The 19,540-nt window shown below is 53.2% G+C and overlaps 2 protein-coding genes and 1 non-coding gene across 7 annotated transcripts; 1 reads left to right on the top strand and 2 right to left on the bottom strand.

Annotated features, from left to right (window-relative positions):
• Nucleotides 1-8,353, bottom strand: TAZ (tafazzin). Of its 5 annotated transcripts, XM_027534086.1 has the most exons (11): nucleotides 7,866-8,341; nucleotides 7,581-7,709; nucleotides 6,357-6,402; nucleotides 6,022-6,107; nucleotides 1,960-2,040; nucleotides 1,811-1,852; nucleotides 1,517-1,579; nucleotides 1,304-1,356; nucleotides 872-949; nucleotides 661-759; nucleotides 1-470 (listed from the first exon to the last, which is right to left on the bottom strand). In XM_027534086.1, exons 1-10 carry the CDS (start codon nucleotides 7,972-7,974, stop codon nucleotides 661-663), a joined length of 786 nt encoding a protein of 261 aa, XP_027389887.1. In that variant the 5' UTR covers nucleotides 7,975-8,341; the 3' UTR covers nucleotides 1-470. The 5 variants fall into 5 exon arrangements, with proteins under 5 accessions (XP_027389887.1, XP_027389882.1, XP_027389886.1 ...); XM_027534081.1 differs by lacking the exon at nucleotides 1,304-1,356 and having other exon boundaries at nucleotides 7,866-8,346; XM_027534085.1 differs by having other exon boundaries at nucleotides 1-759; nucleotides 7,866-8,340.
• A 3,697-nt stretch (nucleotides 8,354-12,050) lies between these two features.
• On the bottom strand, nucleotides 12,051-12,122 carry TRNAC-GCA. The gene has a single exon. It is a non-coding gene; the product is annotated as a tRNA-Cys (tRNA).
• A 3,246-nt stretch (nucleotides 12,123-15,368) lies between these two features.
• DNASE1L1 (deoxyribonuclease 1 like 1) lies at nucleotides 15,369-19,395 on the top strand. Its single transcript, XM_027535442.1, has 8 exons — nucleotides 15,369-15,405; nucleotides 15,493-15,662; nucleotides 16,023-16,111; nucleotides 16,195-16,281; nucleotides 17,333-17,433; nucleotides 17,593-17,705; nucleotides 17,787-18,035; nucleotides 18,124-19,395. Exons 1-8 carry the CDS (start codon nucleotides 15,369-15,371, stop codon nucleotides 18,268-18,270), a joined length of 993 nt encoding a protein of 330 aa, XP_027391243.1. The 3' UTR covers nucleotides 18,271-19,395.
• The last annotated feature ends 145 nt before the right edge of the window (nucleotides 19,396-19,540 follow it).

Genomic DNA, 19,540 nt, shown 5'->3' on the forward strand with positions numbered 1-19,540 from the left:
TAAAAGAGCACAACACAAATCCTTTATTAATAGTTTATAAGACAACCAGGGGATTCAAGTGATGCCAGGGAGGCAGAAAGAACAGTGGGCCCCAGTGAGGGTCCGGGTCTTAGGCCCCATTGGACTGGGCTCCCCTTATAGAAAAGGGCAGCTCTTCCACTTGCAGCCCAGGGCTAGGCCCTGCCTGAGGCTCCCATGCCTGCAGGGAGCACAGGCAGAAGAAAGACATGGCTGATGGCTATCCCTGAGGAAGCGGTGAGATCAGGGCTCCTCCTTCCAGTGCCCAGCTGGATCAGGCCCTCTTTCCAGTCCCCAGCTCTGGGAGCAAACAGCTTGCAGGTGAGAGAGCTCAGGGCCCCTGCCTAAAGGTCTTTCCTCCCTGCGTGGCCAAGTGCGAGGAGCAGCTGAGAGCCTTCTTTCAGTGGCAGAACCAGAGGCGCTGCAATGCTCGCCCACTCGGAGGGGGAACCCTGGAAAGGTTATGCACCAATCTGTCAAAAAGACCATATCTGAGCTCCGAGCATCAGTCCATCCCCCAGCCCAGCACCCAAAGGCGGCACTGAGAGAGCTGGGAGGGGTCCCAGAGCTGTGTCTGGCCCAGGCCTCGCCCCCCCTCCCAGTCCAAAAGGCAGCTGGACCCAGGTCTAGGCGGGATGGCACCTATCTGGCTTGCAGGTGGTTGTGGAGCTGCTCCGCCTGGCTCTTCAGGCGCTGGAATTCCTCTTGGATGAAGTCCGTCAGGGCTTTGCGCATCTCCACCTGAGGGCGAAGGACTGGGGCTGCCACGCAGTCCTTAGGGAGCTTCACCCGGGGTGCCTGGGGAAGCCAAGGGCACTGGGACGGGCGAGGACAGCCCCAGGGAGAAACTCACCGCTGACTTGTTCTCTGCCCGCAGCCGTTCGAGCACAGGCCTGGCACTGAAGGGCTTGCCAATCAGCACGGTGATTTTCTGCGGGGAGACCAGCCGCCAGTGGATTGACAGGAGCGGGGGGCGGGGTGCCCACAACCCCAGTGCTAAGATGCTGAGTACCCCCTTGGGTCCACCCTCCCTCTTTAAAATGGGGTGATTGGGCTCAGTGACATCCAAGGGCCCTGCCAGTCCTGGGGTACATGCCCAAGTCGTCCCTATCCTCCCCTTGCCCTGGCCGTGGTGCCAGGAAACCGCCCATCATCTCTGCTTCACTCTGTTCCCTCTGCTGCAAGCCCAGCCCCTCTTGAATCTGGGCTCAGTGGTGCCGCATGGGAGTCACAGGGCAGAGGGCAGACAGACAGACAGACAGACATGATCGGTGGCCCCACCTACCTGCCCAAAGCGGGGGAAGTAGGGTGGGCTGTTAGGAAGGACGTCGTTCATTCCTACGGCACAGCAGACAGAGAGCCAGGGTGCAGGTGTCGGGGGTGGAGCGGGGCAGTCTGGGCACCCTGCCTCGACCACCCAGAGGAGACCCACCCCACAAGACCACTGTGCAAAGCCCTTCTCCCTGGGCTGCAGCAGTGGCCCGAGAGGTAGGCTCACCGACATGCCACAGGGGCAGGATGATCGGATTGAGATGACATTCGGCAATCAGGCGACCTATTCCTGCCCAGGGGGAAGAGGCAGAAACATTGGCATGAGCGGCGTTTTGGTGCCAGCCTGTGGACAGGGTCGCTCCTGCCCTTCCTGCAACCCCATTCAAAGCAGCTGCCCTGGGCCATCTCCTCTTCCAGGCAGGCCTTGGTCTGGGCCCGTCCCCCTCCTGTGGCAATGATCACAGTTATCCGCCCCACATGCCCGGGTCCCACCCAGCCAGAAAGGACCAATGGCTCTTACCCCACTTGAAGCGGAGGAACTCGGAGCTCATGTTCACCTTCCCTGTCAAGAGAGAGGATGGAGTTGCGGCTTAGGGGCCACTGGGAGGAGGTAGAGGGCAGTCCCATCCAGATCCTCGAGCGAGTTGCAACCCTGCTAGCGCCACTGACCTTCTGGGAAGATATGCACCCAGTCCCCGTGGTTGAGCTTCTCCAAAATGAAATCCATTCCCTTCTGGTAGACACCATCTCCTGCCAATGAGAAAGTCTCCTCCGTCAGTCTCGGTTGTCCCAGGACCCCCCTCCTCCACTTCACCCTCAGGGCCTGGTCCACGGAACACCTCAGATGGTAAAGCATGTGCTTGCAACGCGGGAGACTCGGGTTCAATCCCTGGGTTGGGAAGATCCCGGAGTCGGGAAGATCCCCTGGAGAAGGAAATGGCAACCCACTCCAGTACTCTTGCCTAGAAAATTCCATGGATGGAGGAGCCTGGCGGGCTACAGTCCATGGGATCGCAAAGAGTCAGCCACAACTGAGTGACTTCCCTTACTTCCTTACGACCCATCTATGACCCTGTCTTCTGCCCGTCAGTCCAAGCACAGCTGCATCCCCTGAGCAGCTCCGGCTGTGGTCGGACACCTGCAGTGTGTGCCCTCTCGGACCCCCAAACCGATTACTGTCCTCCCTGCCCCCGCTTCCACAGTTGGGCTCTTGGAGCCTCGGGACGAGCTAATCCAGGGGCAAGCCTCCCAGTGGCTGCCGCTGGCCCAGAGGAAGCTGCAGGAGCAAAGCAAGGCTATTTGTGATCTCCAGTCTCACTGGGGCCCAGGGTTCTGCATAGCAAGCCTTTCCCCAGGGTCTCTTCCAGGCCAGTTCCCACAGGCACCCCTCAGGGGCCTCTGAGCCTCACCTGAGTCCTCAGCCTCTGCCGTCCCTCCCTCCTGCTGGCCCCTTCCTCAAAGGGCACCCCTTGAAAACTCGAGTCGCCCTTGTAAAGAATCCGCCTGCAATGTGGGAGACCTGGGTTTGATCCCTGGGCTGGGAAGATTCCCCTGGAGAAGGGAACGGCTTACCCACTCCAGTATTCTGGCCTGGAGAATTCCATGGACTTTATAGTCCATGGGTCGCAAAGAGTTGGACACGACTGAGTGACTTTGACTCACAGTGTCACTGAGAGTTGGGGAAAAGTCAAATCTGCTACACGGAAAATGCTGTGGCTGAGCCATCCCCAATGCTGGCAACACTGCCTCAGAGATGCCCCGAGACTGTGACACTGGCCCCAAGTGGCCCAGCGGTCAGCAATAACCCAGACACGACTGCTGGCTCTTGACTTGGAAGTCACATGGGGACAATCTGTGCCCACACGCAGTAAAAACCTTGACCTTGCTTGTCAAGCCTGTCCGGAGAGTGGACAGAGACCGAGAAAGATGGAGGCTGAAAAAGAGGGGTAAATATCCTTACCTCATCAAGTGAGGAGTAGAGAGCCACAACACAAAGGGGGAGAGTGGGGCTTCCCTGGTGGCCCAGTGGCTGAGATTCCACACCACCCACTGCAGGGGGTGCGGGTGCATTCCTGGTCAGGGAAGTAAGATCTTGCTTGCCCTGTGGCATGACCAAGAAAAATAAACAGGGAGACACAGACAGAGGGATGGTAAGACTACCTGGGCAGATGCCCTAAGAAATGGACTTCCAACCTGTTCTCTGCAAGGCCAAGTCTTTGGAAGGTGCAAGATAGGGATCTAAGAGTCTCAACCCAATCCACATGGGAACGGCCTGGCAGCTCCCTCAGGGGCTGGAGTTGGGAAGCAGTCACCCACTGCAGTTTCTCTGGGTGTCATGAGTGAGAGCTGCAGGTTCCCTACTTGGGATCACATGACCTGCTAGGGCTGGGCTTCAGAGGCACAGGCTCCTGCTTGACAAAAACCCACTGGTGTGAACCAGCCTTTCAGCTCGCGATCAAAATTTTAAAATTCTATGCTTGGGGAGCAACCCTTCAGGATGTTTAGCTTTTACAAATGCTATTTCTACTCACTTGCATGGCTTGTGCAAGATCACTTTGATACTTCATGTCCTAGCATGAGGTGGGGAGGAAATTTTCTGGAACACAGAAGCAAAGTATACTGGATACTTCCTTTGCTTCAATTGTTAGGCCTTTACTGCACGAACAATGCATTTGACAGCTTGTCCCTTCCCGCATTCTCTCACCAGAAGGTGCTTAGGATTAAGACTGCACTTGCTATTTTTATTGTACCCTAAAATGTAGATACAGGTCAAAAAGAAGAACAAGGCTAGAAGTGGACACGGAAGGCCCCTGAGGTCACAGAAAGGAGGGACTGAGACTCAAGACAGAGTACCTGAGCAGCATCAGCATCGCTCAGAGCAGTGCATGATGGATACCACGGTCAACTGCCAAGACACGGGGGCCTCTGCTTGTGTTTTGGGGAGATGAAGTTGCCTCCAAATGCAGCAAAAAGAGAGTGTTCCAGGCAGGGGTCTCTGGGGAGTAAGTAAGTCTGCAGACCTGAGGGGTGGGCACTGCAACTTTTCATTGGATGGTGATGGTTTAGTCGCCAAGTCGTGTCTGACTCTTGCGACCCCATGGGTTGTAGCCCGCCAGGCTCCTCTGTTCATGGGATTCTCTGGGCAAGAATACTGGAGTGGGTTGCCATTTCCTTCTCCAGAGGCTCTTCCCAATGCAGGGATTGAACCCAGATCTCCTGCATCGCAGGCAGATTCTTTTCCGACTGAGCCAAACCATCATTACCGTTTCCACTACTAGCAATAAGGTTCCCCTGACCTCGAACACCCCCTGGTTACTTCCTCCTGATACCCCAACTTCTGGGAGGAGTGGCCCCCCTTGCTGGGCCCCTCCCCACCACTCCCACAGCTCCGATGGCTGTCAGTTCAGGGAATTGGCTTCTCCAGGGTCACGGGAAGCTTCCACAATAGCCAGGAGCCCTGTTTGGCTCCCTGCTGCACTGGGGGCTTGTGTCTCCACTGTGGTAAGGGGCTGTCCTGGTCTCTTCTCTCCCCCTCTATGCTCTCATTTCTGTGTGGCTGACTTTGTTTGCACCAGAGTTCCCAGGATTTTTAGAGTTCCAGAATGGCACATCACACTGTCTCTGGATTGCTCCCTCCTAGGATGACAGGGTTTCTCAACATCCTGCTGCTTGTTCCTGGTCCCATCCTCCCAGTGGCTCCCTGGCACCTGCCATCACCTAGCGTCATCGTTGAGTTTTCTTCTCCTTGCCCCCCACCCTCGGCCACAAGCAATCTATCAACAAGTCCTAGCAACTCCACCTCCAAAGCACAGCCCAAAGCACGTGGTCCCTGGCTCTCTGTGGTGACCCCCAGAGGCCCTGTCACCAGAGGAACCATGACAGCCCCTAACCAGGGTCCCGGCCTCCACTCAATCCCGATTCTGTCCACCAGGTACACTGCAGCCCGGGGGCTCTCTCTCTCTTAACCACACAAGAAAGCACATCAAATTCTTAGCATGACTGTTCTAGAAGCTTCACAGGCAGCCCGCAACCTACATTTTCTGCCTTGGTCACGTACCCTTCCGGGGTTTGCTACGTGCTTCCTGGGTCTAGGATGCCTTGCCTTTCATACTCTGCTGGGAAAAATCCCACTTCCCCAGAGGAACAAGCAAGCTGGATTTGAATCCAGGCTTGGCCACCTCTCGCCCTGTGATCTTGGCCCCACAGCTTTCTCTCTCCGAGCCCCTTTTTCTGGAGAAGGGGGATCCGAATGGCCCCGACCTTCTGAAGCTTTCAAGAGGTGCGAAGTAATCACTCCATGTCACATGACTCGACACAGAAGCCTGTTTTCACAAACTCATAGCCTCTGGCACGTGCCACCACCATCACTGACTGATGACACCACATGGCCATCAGTGCATCTCTTAGCAACGGCCTCCGGAGAAGCAACTGTGGATAATGTCTCCTTGACCTCCAATGCCAGAGCCCCAGGACACCCAGTCCTCCGACACTCGCAGGGAAATCGGTGCTCTCCAAGAAACCATTGCTCCCTCCTCCCAGATGATGGAGGTGGGCCTCATGCGAGTGAGGCAGCCGCCCCTGGCACCCAGGTGGCCTGTCCCACTGGAGTCCCTCAACTCCCAGTGCAGCTGAACCAGAGACACTGCCACCAGTCTCCCTGCCCCTGGAAGGGTCAGAGAAGCGTCCCTGGCACCCAGCAGCCCAACAGCCCCTCGTAGAGGAGCAGCTCACCTCGGCACACGGGCACACACTTGCCCAAGCTGAAGAAGTGTGAGTGCAGCTCCTTGGTGAAGCAGATGTCTGCAGCTGTGGGGGTCCTGGAGTGGGGACGGATGCAGTCACCCCGGCTTCCTCTGCACCCTGCTTCCCTGCCACCCTCCTCCCACCAGCGTGCTGCCTAATGGCATTGGCAATGCAGAATGGAGGCACAGGAGGGCCAGTGGGGTCCCACCCTAGGCCCTGCCTGGACTGCTGGAGGCCACCTCCTGAGCAGGCCAGGAGGAGGGCCAATCTGGGCAGATGGGTAAGGCCTGCTGGGCCCACCGTGGGGATCCATTCCTCCTCACCAACGCATCAACTTCAGGTTCCAGATATGACGGAGTTTCAGGATCCCTGGAGGAGAGAAGGCTGCATGCCCCAACTGAGCTTGTACCTAGTGGGGCACCACTTTCTGTCACCCTGTTTCAGGGAATGAGGGACAAGGACATTTCCCTATAGCCCAAAGAGCTATCTTCCAGACCCTTCGGCTGAACGCCCAAGTTCTCCTGGCTCCTCCATCTTCCACCCCCTATATCTTAGTAGTCACCACATCCGGTCTGCCTACCTCCCTGATATATGCTAATGCTGCCCATCCCTGCTGACTCAGCATTAAAGAATCCACTTGCAATGCAGGAGATGGGAGTTCGATCCCTGGGTGGGGAAGATCCCCTGGAAGAGGGCATGACAACCCACTCCAGTATTCTTGCCTAGAGAATCCCATGGACAGAGGAGCCTGGTGCACTGCAGTCCATGGGGTCGCAAAGAGTCAGACAAGACTGAAGCGACTAAGCATGCACACACAGCACATCCTTTTAACTATTCCTCCACTGTCACTGCCACCACCCTGGTCCAGGTGACTGGATGGCACTAAAACCTTCCTCCTGGTCCCTGGGATCTGCCTCTGGCACCCTACAGGCCATCTTCTGCCCAGCAGCAAGTGTGTGCTCTGAAAGACTGAATTGACCACACGGCTCCCCATGAGCTCCCTGTCCTCGTCCAGCAGTGGGAGCTCTGGACACCCCTGTAGCCAGCCACCTGGGTTATTGGAGCTAAGCAACTCCCTGTGAAGTCAGCACAGCAGAACTTGTAGACTCCCCAGTGAGGCTGGTCGAAGGCTACAAACCCAGTCTGGGGCAAAGCCGGAACCAGAACACAGGTCTTCTAGCCCCTAGCCCAGAGCTTCCTTGACAGGACACCCTATGCTCCTCAGATTTATTCCCAAGGCTCTTCCGAACCATCAACAGTTTAAAGAATGGAGGATCCCGCAGGCCTGATAGCTCAGAGTAAAGTAGCTGTCAGACCTTGCCCTGTGGTCATCTCACTTCCCCCAAATTCCAGAGGCCCTCTCCCAATCACACTGCCTAGGAGAATGCTGAAGGGGCCACAAAATAAACTTTCATCCCTGGGGCAGGACACCCCTTAAACAGGAGTGTCAGGGCCGGGCAAAGAGCCCTGTGAGTTTGTTCTGCTTGTTTGGCCCTGACCCAGGTTCCCTCCTTGCCTCCCCAAGCCGAGCACGCTGGCCCGTGTACCCCAGAGATGAGGGTCATCCATGCACGACTGGTGATTGGAGACCGTGATGAGGGGTGTGGCTGGGCCTCGGTTCTCGATGAGCTCGTACAGCACCTCCTTGTTGTGGACGGTGAGGTGGTTCATGCACTCTGAGGGGAGACGGGCAGGGTAGGGATCTTGGCTTCTTTCCCCAGGGGCCCAGGGCTCCCCCCTACCAAGCCAGCCCCTGCCAGCGCCCCGAACCCCAACTCTGGCTGGGCGTGGAGCCACGCGGCCGACCCTGCCTCGGCTGTGGGCCCACTCACTGGTCCAGAAGCAGCTGTAGGTGCCCACCAGGCCCATGACGACGCTGCTGGCCAGGGTCCAGGTGAGCGGCGGCACCGCGGGGAACGGCCATTTCACGTGGAGGGGCATCTCCCCCGCGACCCAGCTTCCGCCACAGCCCCAGCGGCCCGGCGCTCCCCTTGCCCTGTGGCAAGCCTATAGGGGCCGCTCTAGGTCTACGTCCTCAACCGCTCGGGAGCCGAGTCACTAAACAGGCCCACGGACGGGCGCCACAGCCCGGCGCGACAGGGCACTCGACCAAGATCACCTCGCAGGTCGGGCCTGAACCGGGCCCAGCCCCGGCCTCGCTCTCGCGCCACCCACCAGCCGTCCCAGAACCAAGAAACCGGGAGCGCACCCAGGACCCAGGACTGATGGCGGCGGTAGCCGCGAGCTCCGCGGACCCGCCGGAAAGCGAGACTGCGGTGGCGCCGGGCTCGACCGCCGACTGTCGCAAAACGCGCTCAGGCCGCTGGATGGCAGCGATGACAGGCTCACGGGCGGCTTGGCCCCGCCACGCCACGGCCCCGCCACGCTCCGGCGCAGGAGGGGCTCGAGCCCCGCCCCCCCGTCCAAGTCCACTTCCCTTTTGTCTGCTTTGTTCGTCCTTGGAAAAGTCTCCGTGATTAACGTGCTGCCTGGCACGTTTATCTGACGCCACTCAAGGTCAGGGTTGGCAGAGCCCTTTTAGTTTTTTCCCCTTTCTTTTTTTTTTTTTTTCTTTTTTTGTGAGAGGTCAAGAACACATTAATTAAGAAGCTGCCTTCATCCACCTGATATCACCACATACGGATAAGGTCTCAGGCGAGCTGAAAGTTCCACAAGGCCTGCTGCTGCTGCTAAGTCGCTTCAGTCGTGTCCGACTCTGTGGGACCCCTGAGACGGCAGCCCACCAGGCTACCCCGTCCCTGGGATTCTCCAGGCAAGAACACTGGAGTGGGTTGCCGTTTCCTTCTCCAATGCGTGAAAGTGAAAAGTGAAAGTGAAGTCGCTCAGTGGTGTCTGACTTTTCACGACCCCATGGACTGCAGCCTACCAGGCTCCTCCATCCATGGGATTTTCCAGGCAAGAGTACTGGAGTGGGGTGCCATCGCCTTCTCCGTCCCCTTTATTTTCATTAATTTCATCTAACATGGAATTAACTACTTTGTAGCATTTTTATTATATAGATTATTTTATGAATGTACCATATGTAATGTTATTACACTACGTAATTTTACATAATTATCTACATACACTTCAAAATTCAGACTTAAATTGAAGAAAGTAGGGAAAACCATTAGACCAATCAGGTAGGACCTACATCAAATCCCTTACAATTGTACAGTGGAAGTGACAATAGATTCAAGGGATTAGATCTGATAGAGTGCCTGAAGAACTATGGACGGAGGCTTGTGACATTGTACAGGAGGCAGGGATTAAGACCATCCCCAAGAAAAAGAAATGCAAAAAGGCAAAATACTTGTCTGAGGAGGCCTTAGAAATAGCTGAGAAAAGAAGAGAGGCAAAAGGCAAAGGAGAAAAGGAAAGATATACCCATCTGAATGCAGAGTTCCAAAGAATAGCAAGGAGAGATAAGAAAGCCTTCCTCAGTGATCAATGCAAAGGAATAGAGGAAAACAATAGAATGGGAAAGACTAGAGATCCCTTCAAGAAAATTAAAGATACCAAGGGAACATTTCCTGCAAAGATGGGCACAATAGAGGACAGAAATGGTATGGACCTAACAGAAGCAGAAGGTATTAAGAAGAGGTGGCAAGAATACACAGAAGAACTATACAAAAAAGATCTTAATGACCCAGATAACCACGATGGTATGATCACTCACCTAGAGCCAGATATCCTGGAATGTGAAGTCCAGTGGGCCTTAGAAAGCATCACTACGAACAAAGCTAGTGGAGGTGATGGAATTCCAGGTGAGCTATTTCCAGTCCTAAAAGATGATGCTGTGAAAGTGCTGCACTCAATATGCCAGCAAATTTGGAAAACTCAGCAGTGGCCACAGGACTGGAAAAGATCAGTTTTCATTCCAGTCCAAAAGAAAGGCTATGGCAAAGAATGTTCGAACTCCCGCACAACTGCACTCATCTCACATGCTAGCAAAGTAATGCTCAAAATTCTCCAAGTGAGGCTTCAACAGTACATGAACTGAGAACTTCCAGATGTTTAAGCATGGTTTAGAAAAGGGAGAGGAACCAGAGATCAAATGTCCATCTGATGGGATCATACAAAAAGCAAGAGAGTTCCGGAAAAACATCAACTTCTGCTTTATTGACTACACCAAAGCCTTTGACTGTGTGGATCACAACAACAAACTGTGGAAAATTCTTCAAGAGATGGGAATACTAGACCATCTGACCTGCCTCCTGAAAAATATGTATGCACATCGAGAAGCAACAATTAGAACAGGACATGGAACAATGGACGGGTTCCAAACTGGGAAAGGAGTATGTCAAAGCTGTATATTGTTACCCCATTTATTTAACTTTTATGCAGAGTACATCATGTGAAATACCAGGCTGGATGAAGCACAAGCTGGAATCAAGAAATATCAATAACCTCAGATATGCAGATGACACCACACCTAATGCCAGAAAGCGAAGAAGAAATAAAGAACCTCTTAATAAAGGTGAAAGAAGAGAGTGAAAAAGCTGGCTTAAAACTCAGCATTCAAAATACTCAAATCATGGCATCCGGTCCCATCACTAAATGGCAAATAGATGGGGAAACAATGGAAACAGTGACAGACTTTATTTTCTTAGGCTCCAAAATTCCTGCAGATGGTGATTGCAGCCATGAAATTAAAAGACACTTGCTCCTTGGAAGAAAAGCAATGACCAACCTAGACAGCATATTAAAAAGCAGAGACATTCCTTTGCCAATAAAGATCCGTCTAGTCAAACCTGTGGTTTTTCCAGTAATCATGTATGCATGTGAGAGTTGGACTATAAAGAAAGCTGAGCGCGGAAGAATTGATGCTTTTTTAAACTGTGGTGTTGGAGAAGACTCTTAAGAGTCCCTTGGAGTCCCTGTATTCCTTAAGCAGTAATATTTTTAGTTTTTATTTTTTAAAGCACAGCATGACTTCATGTATTTAAAAAACATTTCCCCAGCAATTTCTTGGCGGTCCAGTGGTTAGGACTCGGCGCAGGTTCCGTCCTTGGTCCGGGAAATAAGTACCTGCAAGGTGTGGCGAGGCCAAAAAATTTAAAAATGCTCAAACCTTCTGCTCATCACCACCCCCAATCCATGAGTGGGTAGTTGCGGGGAAGACCGCACTACAAAACAGCCAGTGAGGACCCACCGCCGGGCCGCAGAACCCGCGCGAGTCGCCCACTTGTCCCAGCAGCGACCCCCACGGGGACTCTCCTCGCGGTCTGCCCTGGGCTCCACCTACACTGCGCGTTCCTGCGTCTGCTCGCCTGCGGCCATGCAGAGAACCTAGGAGTGCGCGGCCCGAGGACTTGAAGAGAAGGCTCTTGTCCTGGGGGGGTGGGGCGGTTGGGGGGCGCCCAGGCTCGCCGCGGGGCTCCCCTCGGTGCACCAGGAGCTCCAGGTCGGGCCTAGGACCGGCTCTGAGTCACGGCTCGCCCGGCGCCTCAGAGCCTCCGCCGCCGGCGGCGCCCGGTCCCTCGCGGGAGGGGAAGGCGGAGTCTGCTGAGAAGGCGGGCGGCCGGGTCAGCGTTTCCCAGGCCTGCGGGCTGCCCTCCCTTCCGCCACCGAGGCGGAGCCAGGGCCGCGCCCGCCCGCCGGAAGGGTGAGGCCGGCTAACCGGCCTCGACGGGGTTGTCAGCCTGTTGGCGGCGTCTTCCTCTGCTGTCTCCTTCCGTCTTGGTCGGCGCTGCGATTCCCTGGGGGCTGTCGCGATCAGCCCACAGCACAGAAAGTTGTAGAGACGACCTGGTCTGCGCAGGTATGGGCGCCCTCTGGCCGGAGGGGAAGGGAGAAAGTGGGCCCAGCCTGGGAAGGCCAGACGGGAAGAGAATTCCAGGGCTGGGGCTCAGGGCTGGTATTGGGAGACCAGACCCAGCTTTGGGCTGAGGCCAAAGTGAAAGTGAAGTCGCTCAGTTGTGTCCGATTCTTTGTGACCCCATGGTAGTCCATGGAATTCTCCTAGCATTCTCCAGAATACTGGCATGGGTAGCCTATCCCTTCTCCAGTGGATCTTCCCGATCCTGGGATCGAACCAGGGTCTTCTGCATTGCAGGCAGATTCTTTACCAACTGAGCTATCAGGGAAGCCCCGAGGGGAGAAACTGTCTAGTTCTTCTTGCCCTACGCCCTCCTGGGAGCCTGTGGCCCCAGAGCCTCCAAGCTTGCCCTTGCCTGCCCAGGGCTGCCTAAAGACCCATGGGCATCCCAGAATAGGCACTGGGGAAGGAGCCCAAACTAGCATGAGTGACTCTAGCAGGTGGCTAGAGAGAAACAGGCAGGGGACCCAGCCAGGGAGAAAGTGAGCCCAGGGAGGAAGGTCACAGAAGCAACAGAGAAAAGCCGGCAGAGGGAAGTAGACGGACTGACATGGCTGTGTGAGGGTGACACCAGCAGGAAGTGGGCTTTGGTTGCAGAGAAGAAGACGACTCTGGCTAACTTGAATCCAGCAATTATACTGCTGGGAGTTTGTCTTAAAGATCATGTCTGGCAGCTGGGGAGAAAGAAATGCACCATGATGGTCCTCCTGGTTGCTGATGGTGGTGAAAAGGTAGAATCAACTCTAAGGTTGAACCCTGGTGTGCTGCTGGTGGGAATGGAAGATGAGGCAGCCACTGTGGAAAATAGTATGACATTCCTCAAAAAAAAAAAAAAAAAAAGAGAATTACCATTTTGTTGTTGTTGCTCAGTCATGTTCAACTCTTTGCAATCCTATGGTCTGCAGCATACCAGGCTTCCCTGTCCTTCACTATCTCTCAGAGCTTGCTCAAACAAACTCATGTCTGTTGAGTCAGTGATGCCATCCAGCCATCTCATCCTCTGTCGTCCCCTTCTCCTCCTGCCTTCAAGCTTTCCCAGCATCAGGGTCTTTTCCAATGAGTCGACTCTTTACATGAGGTGGCCAAAGTATTGGAGCTTCGGCTTCAGCATCAGTCCTTCCAATGAATATTTAGGACTGATTTCCTTAAGGATTGACTGGTATGATCTCCTTGCAGTCAAAGGGACTCTCAAGAGTCTTCTCCAACACCACAGTTCAAAAGCATCAATTCTTCAGTACTCAACCTTCTTTATGGTTCAACTCTCACATCGGTACATGACTACTCAAAAAACCATAGCTTTGACTAGACTGACCTTTGTTGGCAAAGTAATGTCTCTGCTTTTTAATATGCTGTCTAGGTTGGTCTTAGCTTTTCTTCCAAGGAGCAAGTGTCTTTGAATTTTATGGCTTCAGTCACCATCTGCAGTGATTTTGGAGCCCGAGAAAATAAAATCTGTCACCATTTCCATGTTTCCCCATCTATTTGCCATGAAGTGATGGGACCAGATGCCGTGATCTTAATTTTTTGAATGCTGAGTTTTAAGCCAGCTTTTCACTCTCCTCTTTCACTTTCATGAAGAAGCTCTTTAGTTCCTCTTCGCTTTCTGCCATTAGGGTGGTGTCATCTGCATATCTGAGGTTATTGACATTTCTCCTGGAAATCTTGATTCCAGTTTGTGCTTCATCCAGCCCAGCGTTTTGTATGATGCACTCTGCATAAAAGTTACATAAGTAGGGTGACAATATACAGCCTTGCCATACTCCTTTCCCAATCTGGAACCAGTCCATTGTTCCATGTCCGGTTCTAACTGTTGCTTCTTGACCTGCACACAGATTTCTCAGCAGGCAGGTAAGGTGGTCTGATATTCCCATCTCTTTAAGAATTCTCCAAAATAAGAATTTTCCACACTTTGTTGTGATCCACATAGTCACAGGCTTTAGCATAGTCAGTGAAGCAGGAATAGATATTTTTCTGGAATTCTGCTTTTTCTGTGACCCAATGGATGTTGGCAATTTGATATCTGATTCCTCTGCCTTTTCTAAATCCAGCTTGTATATCTGTAAGTTCTCAGTTCATGTACTGTTGAAGCCTAGTTTGGAGGATTTTGAGCATGACCTTGCTAGCATGACAAATGAGTGCAATTGTGTGGTAGTGTGCACATTCTTTGGTATTGCCCTTCTTTGGGATTGGAATGAAAACTGAAAACTGACCTTTTCCAGTCCTGTGGCCACTGCTGAGTTTTTCAAATTTACTGGCATTTTGAGTGCAGCACTTTCACAGCATCATCTTTTAGGATTGGAAATAGCTCACCTGGAATTCTATCACCTCCACTAGCTTTGTTTTTAGTGATGCTTCCTAAGGCCCACTTGACTTTGGACTCCAGGATGTCTGGCTCTAGGTGAGTGATCATACCATCATGGTTATCTGGGTCTTTAAGATCTTTTTTGTATAGTTTTCCTGTGTATTCTTGCCACCTCTTCTTAATATTTTCTGCTTCTGTTAGGTCCATACCATTTCTGTCCTCTATTGTGCCCATCTTTGCAGGAAATGTTCCCTTGGTATCTCTAATTTTCTTGAAGAGATCTCTAGTCTTTCCCATTCTATTGTTTTCCTCTATTTCTTAGCATTGATCACTGAGGAAGGCTTTCTTATCTCTCCTTGCTATTCTTTGGAACTCTGCGTTCAGATGGGTATATTTTTCCTTTTCTCCTTTGCCTTTCCCTTTTCTTCTTTTCACAGCTATTTGTAAGGCCTCCTCAGACAAACATTTTGCCTTTTTGCATTTCTTTTTCTTGGGGATGGTTTTGATCACCGTCTCTTGTACAATGTTATGAACCTCCATCCATAGTTCTTCAGGCACTCTGTCTATCAGATCTAATCCCTTGAATCTACATGATCCAGCAATTTCACTTCTGGGTACTTAATGAAGAGGATTGAAAGTAGGAGCTTGAAGAGATATTTGTAGAGTCGTGTTCCCAATAGCATCATTGACAGTAGCCAAAAGGTGGAAGCAACCCAGTGTCTATGGATAGGTGAATAGATAAAATGTGCTCCATCCATCCAGTGGAATGTTATTTAGAATTTCAAAAGATCATTCTGAGACCTGCTACATCATGGATGAAATGAGGACAGTATGGTCAGTGAAATCAAACAGTCACAAACAGACAGCTACTGTATGACTCCACTTGCATGAGTTGCCTAGAGGAGCCAGATTCCTAGAAACAGAAAGTACGGATGGTGGGGGGCATGGGCTGGGGGAGGGAAGGAGGGTTATTGTTTAATGGGGACAGAGTTTCAGTTTGGGGAGATGATGAAGTTCTGGGGATGGATGGTGGGGATGGTTGCACAACAAGGTGAAGGTGCTTCACGCCACTGAACTGTGCACTTAAAAATAGTTCAGATGGTAAACTCGATGCTATGTGTATTTGATCCCAATGAAAAAGAACAAGCTGAAAAAGAGCTTCCAACATACATGCTGATGTTGGAAGGTGTCCTCAGGGAAGAAAGGTAGGACATGTGTGATGGTGGCAGCACAGGGAAGCTGGTTCTGGGTAGCAGGATGAGCATCACTTTCTCTGTTGCATATTACCATGTCCTTCTGTGACTAGAACTGTGCGCAACTGGGACCTGAACCTGAGGCAACCTGCATTCCTCTGGAGGGTTCCAGAAGGCCATACACGGCCATGCTCTGCTCTTGCTCCTCCTCCTGGCCAGTGGGGCTGAGACCTTTCGCATCTGTGCCTTCAATGCGCAGCGGCTGACACTTGCCAAGGTGGCCAGGGAACCTGTGCTCGACACCTTAGTGAAGGTCAGTTCATCCCTGCAGGGAAGCTGGGCCCCTGAGGACCATGACCCAAAACCCCTAGCCCTGTCTGACCAGGGGCATGTCCCAGAGAAGAGGGGGACATCAGGAGACATGGTGTGGCAATGTGGAGCAGCACCTTCCTTCCCTGTCGGCCTCAGTCTCCTCCTCCGTGAAATGGGTGCAGTGTTGATGGCAATGGCATTCCATCTTCTCCCAGGGCTTTTCTAGCCTCATAGCTCTCTTGGGTCTGCAGCCAGCGTGTTATGACACTCATGGCCACGCCACTGCCTGGTTCCCAGAGAGACCACCCTTCTCCCTGGGCAGCTGGCCCTGAGTCGGACTAGCCTTCCTGGTTTCCTGCAGATTCTGGCTCGCTGTGACATCATGGTGCTGCAGGAGGTGGTGGACTCTTCTGACACTGCCATCCCCCTCTTACTTCGAGAACTCAATCGGTGAGGAGGGCTCTGTGGGTCTTAACAGAGGGCCCCCACTGAGAGCCTCAGGGTCGCTGACCCCAGGTCCCCTTTCCTGGCAGATTTGGTGACTCTGGGCCCTACGCCTCCCACAGCAGCCTCCTGCTGGGGCGCAGCACATACAAGGAGAAGTACGTGTATCTCTACCGGTGAGCACAGACGGAGACCGAGGAGGCCTGGACGCTTGGTGCCGTGTAGTAGCCCCAAGGGTGGCCCTCACCTTCACATTGTACTTCTCATCAGAGGTTTTATCCCTGGGTCTTCCCATCCTCTACCCCAGATAGCTTTGGTGCCCATGTTTCCCTCCAGCAGGACACCTTCCTTCCCGAAGCATAGATGTGGGCACCCCATGCTTCCCCCCTGCAGAAGCCACTGGGGCTCAGGGCGAGGGTGGCCCCCTCTTTGGGAGTGACTGGTTGCAGCTCCCTGGGGAACTGTCTTGAGTCCTGGGCAGACACAGTTTCTGGAAACAGCCCTCAATCCCTGGGAGGACAGCCTGAGGGGGTCAGGATTGAGAGGGCAAGGGTGGCAGTTGGAGATGGAAACCTGCTCCTCTATATAGATGAAATTATATAATATCTAGAACTCAGTCCAAAATGATGGGGGAACAGAGCCCTGCCCATACACCAGCCCCGCTCCTAACCATCTCAGAGTGGAAATTGATCTGAGTGTCCATCACCCGATGAATGGGTAAATGAAAGGTGGTCTCTCCACACAGTGGAGTATCATTTGGCCTAAGAAGGGAGGAAGTCTCAGCCACGCTGCAGCCCGGATGAAGCTGGGACACATGTGCTAAGGGAAAGAACCAGTCACAGAATACTACGTATTATTTGATTTCATTCACATGACGTGTTCAGCAGAGATGGAAAACAGATCAGGGGCTGAAAGGGAGGGGAACAGAGACTGCTCATGAGTGATGTTTCTTTGACATGCTAAGAATATTCTGAAATTGATGGTGGTGATGGTTGCACAACTTTGTGCATTGCCACTGAACTGTGCATGTTAAACAAGGTGCCTTTATGGTAAGTGAATTCTAGCTCAATCTAAAAGAAGTTCTAGAAAGAAGGGCTGGAAGGCTGTGCTTCCATAAAATGAGCTGCTGGTGGCAGGCCCCCCTCCCTGAGTGCCAGCTCTGATATTGGCAGTTGCAGACCAAGAGCAGTGACATGGGGCCACCGCTTCTTGTCCCTGGTCCACCAGGTCACATGAGGCAGAGGTCCGGGACTCCTACATGTACGATGATCAGGATGATCTCTTTACCCGGGAGCCCTTTGTGTGCTGGTTCTCTTTACGCAGCAAGGGTAAGAGGAGGGGGTAGAAGGGTGGTCCCGCTATGGGGGAGCAGTAAGTGGGGTCTGGAGGGTTCTTCCAGGGAGGTGGCGGGGCTCGGTCACCCAGCAAGGACCGGGCTGGGGAGGGCCAGGAGTGGCTGGGAGCCCTGTGTCCCTGGGGTCTTGCAGTTCTTCCCAGCCTCGTGCTGGTCCCACTGCACACCACTCCGAAGGCTGTGGAGACGGAGCTGAATGCCCTGTATGACGTGTTTCTGGATGCTTCCGGGCGCTGGCAGACCAAGGTAGGGCTGGGCCGATTCTGTGGGAGGGAGGAGGGCCAGGGCAGCCAGGCGGCAGGGCCTGATGGCTGCCTGCATCTCCAGGATGTGATCCTGCTCGGGGACTTCAATGCTGACTGCACGTCGCTGACCAAAAAGCGCCTGGATGACCTAGTTCTTCGGACTCAGGCTGGCTTCCACTGGGCTATCGCCGACGGCGTGGACACTACGGTGCGGGCCAGCACCCACTGCACCTATGACCGCATCGTGCTCCACGGGGAGCACCTCCAGAGCCTGCTGCGTGGCGCGGCCGCCTTCGACTTCCCCCAGAGCTTTGGGCTCACTGAGCAGGAGGTAAAGCAGTGGTGAGGCCGCAGTGGGCTCCCCGGGAAGCCCCTCGGGCCTGAGACTGATGCTTTGTCTCCCCTCTGCCCGCCCCCAGGCTCTCAACATCAGTGACCACTACCCTGTGGAGGTGGACCTGGCGCTGAGCTGGGCAGTGCATGGGGTCCAGCCCCCCTGCCTGGCCACTCTATGGCTGTCACTGCTGCTGCCCCTCCTAGCCCCCCAGCTGGGCCTGGTGGCCTGAAACCACCTGGTGGCCTGAAACTAACCTGCTGCCCCAAAGTGAGGACTGTCCTGTCTTCTGGACTCAAAGCCCTGCCCTGCTCCCAGCCTGCCCTGGTGCCACCCCTCTGTGTGCCTTCGCTTTGGGTTTGTCCTCTGGTCGGGCCTGTGCCTGCCTGGCATCAGAAGGTGGAAAAGGCAGGTGGGGCCCTGGGGCTGGACCCATGCCACTTGTCCCCTGGGTAGTGTCAAGAATGAGGACAAAAGGCTGGGTTAGGGGGTGAGGGGGCTCAGTAGAGGTGATCTTGGCTCAAGGGCAGGGCTAAGAGAAGGGAATCACAACAGATCAAAGGATTTTATCCTGACAAAACCATCCACTCCAAGAACAGAAAGCCAGATGACACAGACATTACATGTGTGTAGCAGACATGCCAAAAGGCCATCTTTAACATACACAAGACTCCTAGGAAACAGTATTAAGACCCCAGGAGATACAAGGGTAGAGATCAGCAGTTTATATACACACACACACACACACACACAAACTAGAAAACAACAGGAGATACAAGGGTAGAGATCAGCAGTTCATACACAGACATACACACGTTAAGAAAACAGCAAGCGGTCAAACTCATTGTAACTTAACCAGATCCCATAACACCTCTGATCAAGTCCATGTTCAGAACCACAGTGCAGTTTGGCCCCTACCATTCAGGGTATGGTCAAGCACTGCCTAGAAGTCGCCAAGGCTATAGATGCACACAAAGTATCTACAGAAACCAGTTATCATGCAACCATTATAGATATTTTGTAAATGTGTGGTCCTATGGGGGTAAAGACTTCCCTGGTGGCTCAGATGGTAAAGCTGCCTACAATGTGGGAGACCTGGGTTCAATCCCTGGGTTGGGACGATCTCCTGGAGGAGGAAATAACAACCCACTCCAGTATTCTTGCCTGGAAAATCCCATGGAGGAACCTGGTAGGCTATAGTCCATGGGGTCACAAAGAGTTGGACACGACTTCACGGGGTAAAAGGACACACAACAAAAGTTAACTAAATGACCCCATTTACTGTGTTGTCAGCACAGAGCTCTTCCCCACCTTCCTTTTCCAGAAAACAGACCTCGTTAAAAATCTGGACATCAGAGCCATTGTATTGTGAATTATCTGTGATTTAGAAATATCTAGTTGAGGTACAAGGGTGGCTCATCTTGTCAAGAATCTGCCTGCAATGCAGGAGACCTGGGTCTGATCCCTGGGTTGGGAAAATCCACTGGAGGGGTAATAGCTTC

This window comes from Bos indicus x Bos taurus, chromosome X (genome assembly GCF_003369695.1).
Source record: "Bos indicus x Bos taurus breed Angus x Brahman F1 hybrid chromosome X, Bos_hybrid_MaternalHap_v2.0, whole genome shotgun sequence".
Classification (NCBI taxonomy): Eukaryota; Metazoa; Chordata; class Mammalia; order Artiodactyla; family Bovidae; genus Bos; species Bos indicus x Bos taurus.

Excerpts from the sequence above, each read along its gene's own strand:
- TAZ (XM_027534081.1), bottom strand. The coding sequence starts at position 7,974 with ATGCCCCTCCACGTGAAATGGCCGTTCCCCGCGGTGCCGCCGCTCACC. Across the intron at positions 7,710-7,865 it reads CTACAGCTGCTTCTGGACCA|AGTGCATGAACCACCTCACC; the intron begins GTGAGTGGGCCC and ends GTCTCCCCTCAG. Across the intron at positions 1,853-1,959 it reads GGTGCATATCTTCCCAGAAG|GGAAGGTGAACATGAGCTCC; the intron begins GTCAGTGGCGCT and ends CTCTCTTGACAG.
- DNASE1L1 (XM_027535442.1), top strand. The coding sequence starts at position 15,369 with ATGTGTGATGGTGGCAGCACAGGGAAGCTGGTTCTGG. Across the intron at positions 17,434-17,592 it reads GTTCTCTTTACGCAGCAAGG|TTCTTCCCAGCCTCGTGCTG; the intron begins GTAAGAGGAGGG and ends GGGGTCTTGCAG. Across the intron at positions 17,706-17,786 it reads CCGGGCGCTGGCAGACCAAG|GATGTGATCCTGCTCGGGGA; the intron begins GTAGGGCTGGGC and ends CTGCATCTCCAG.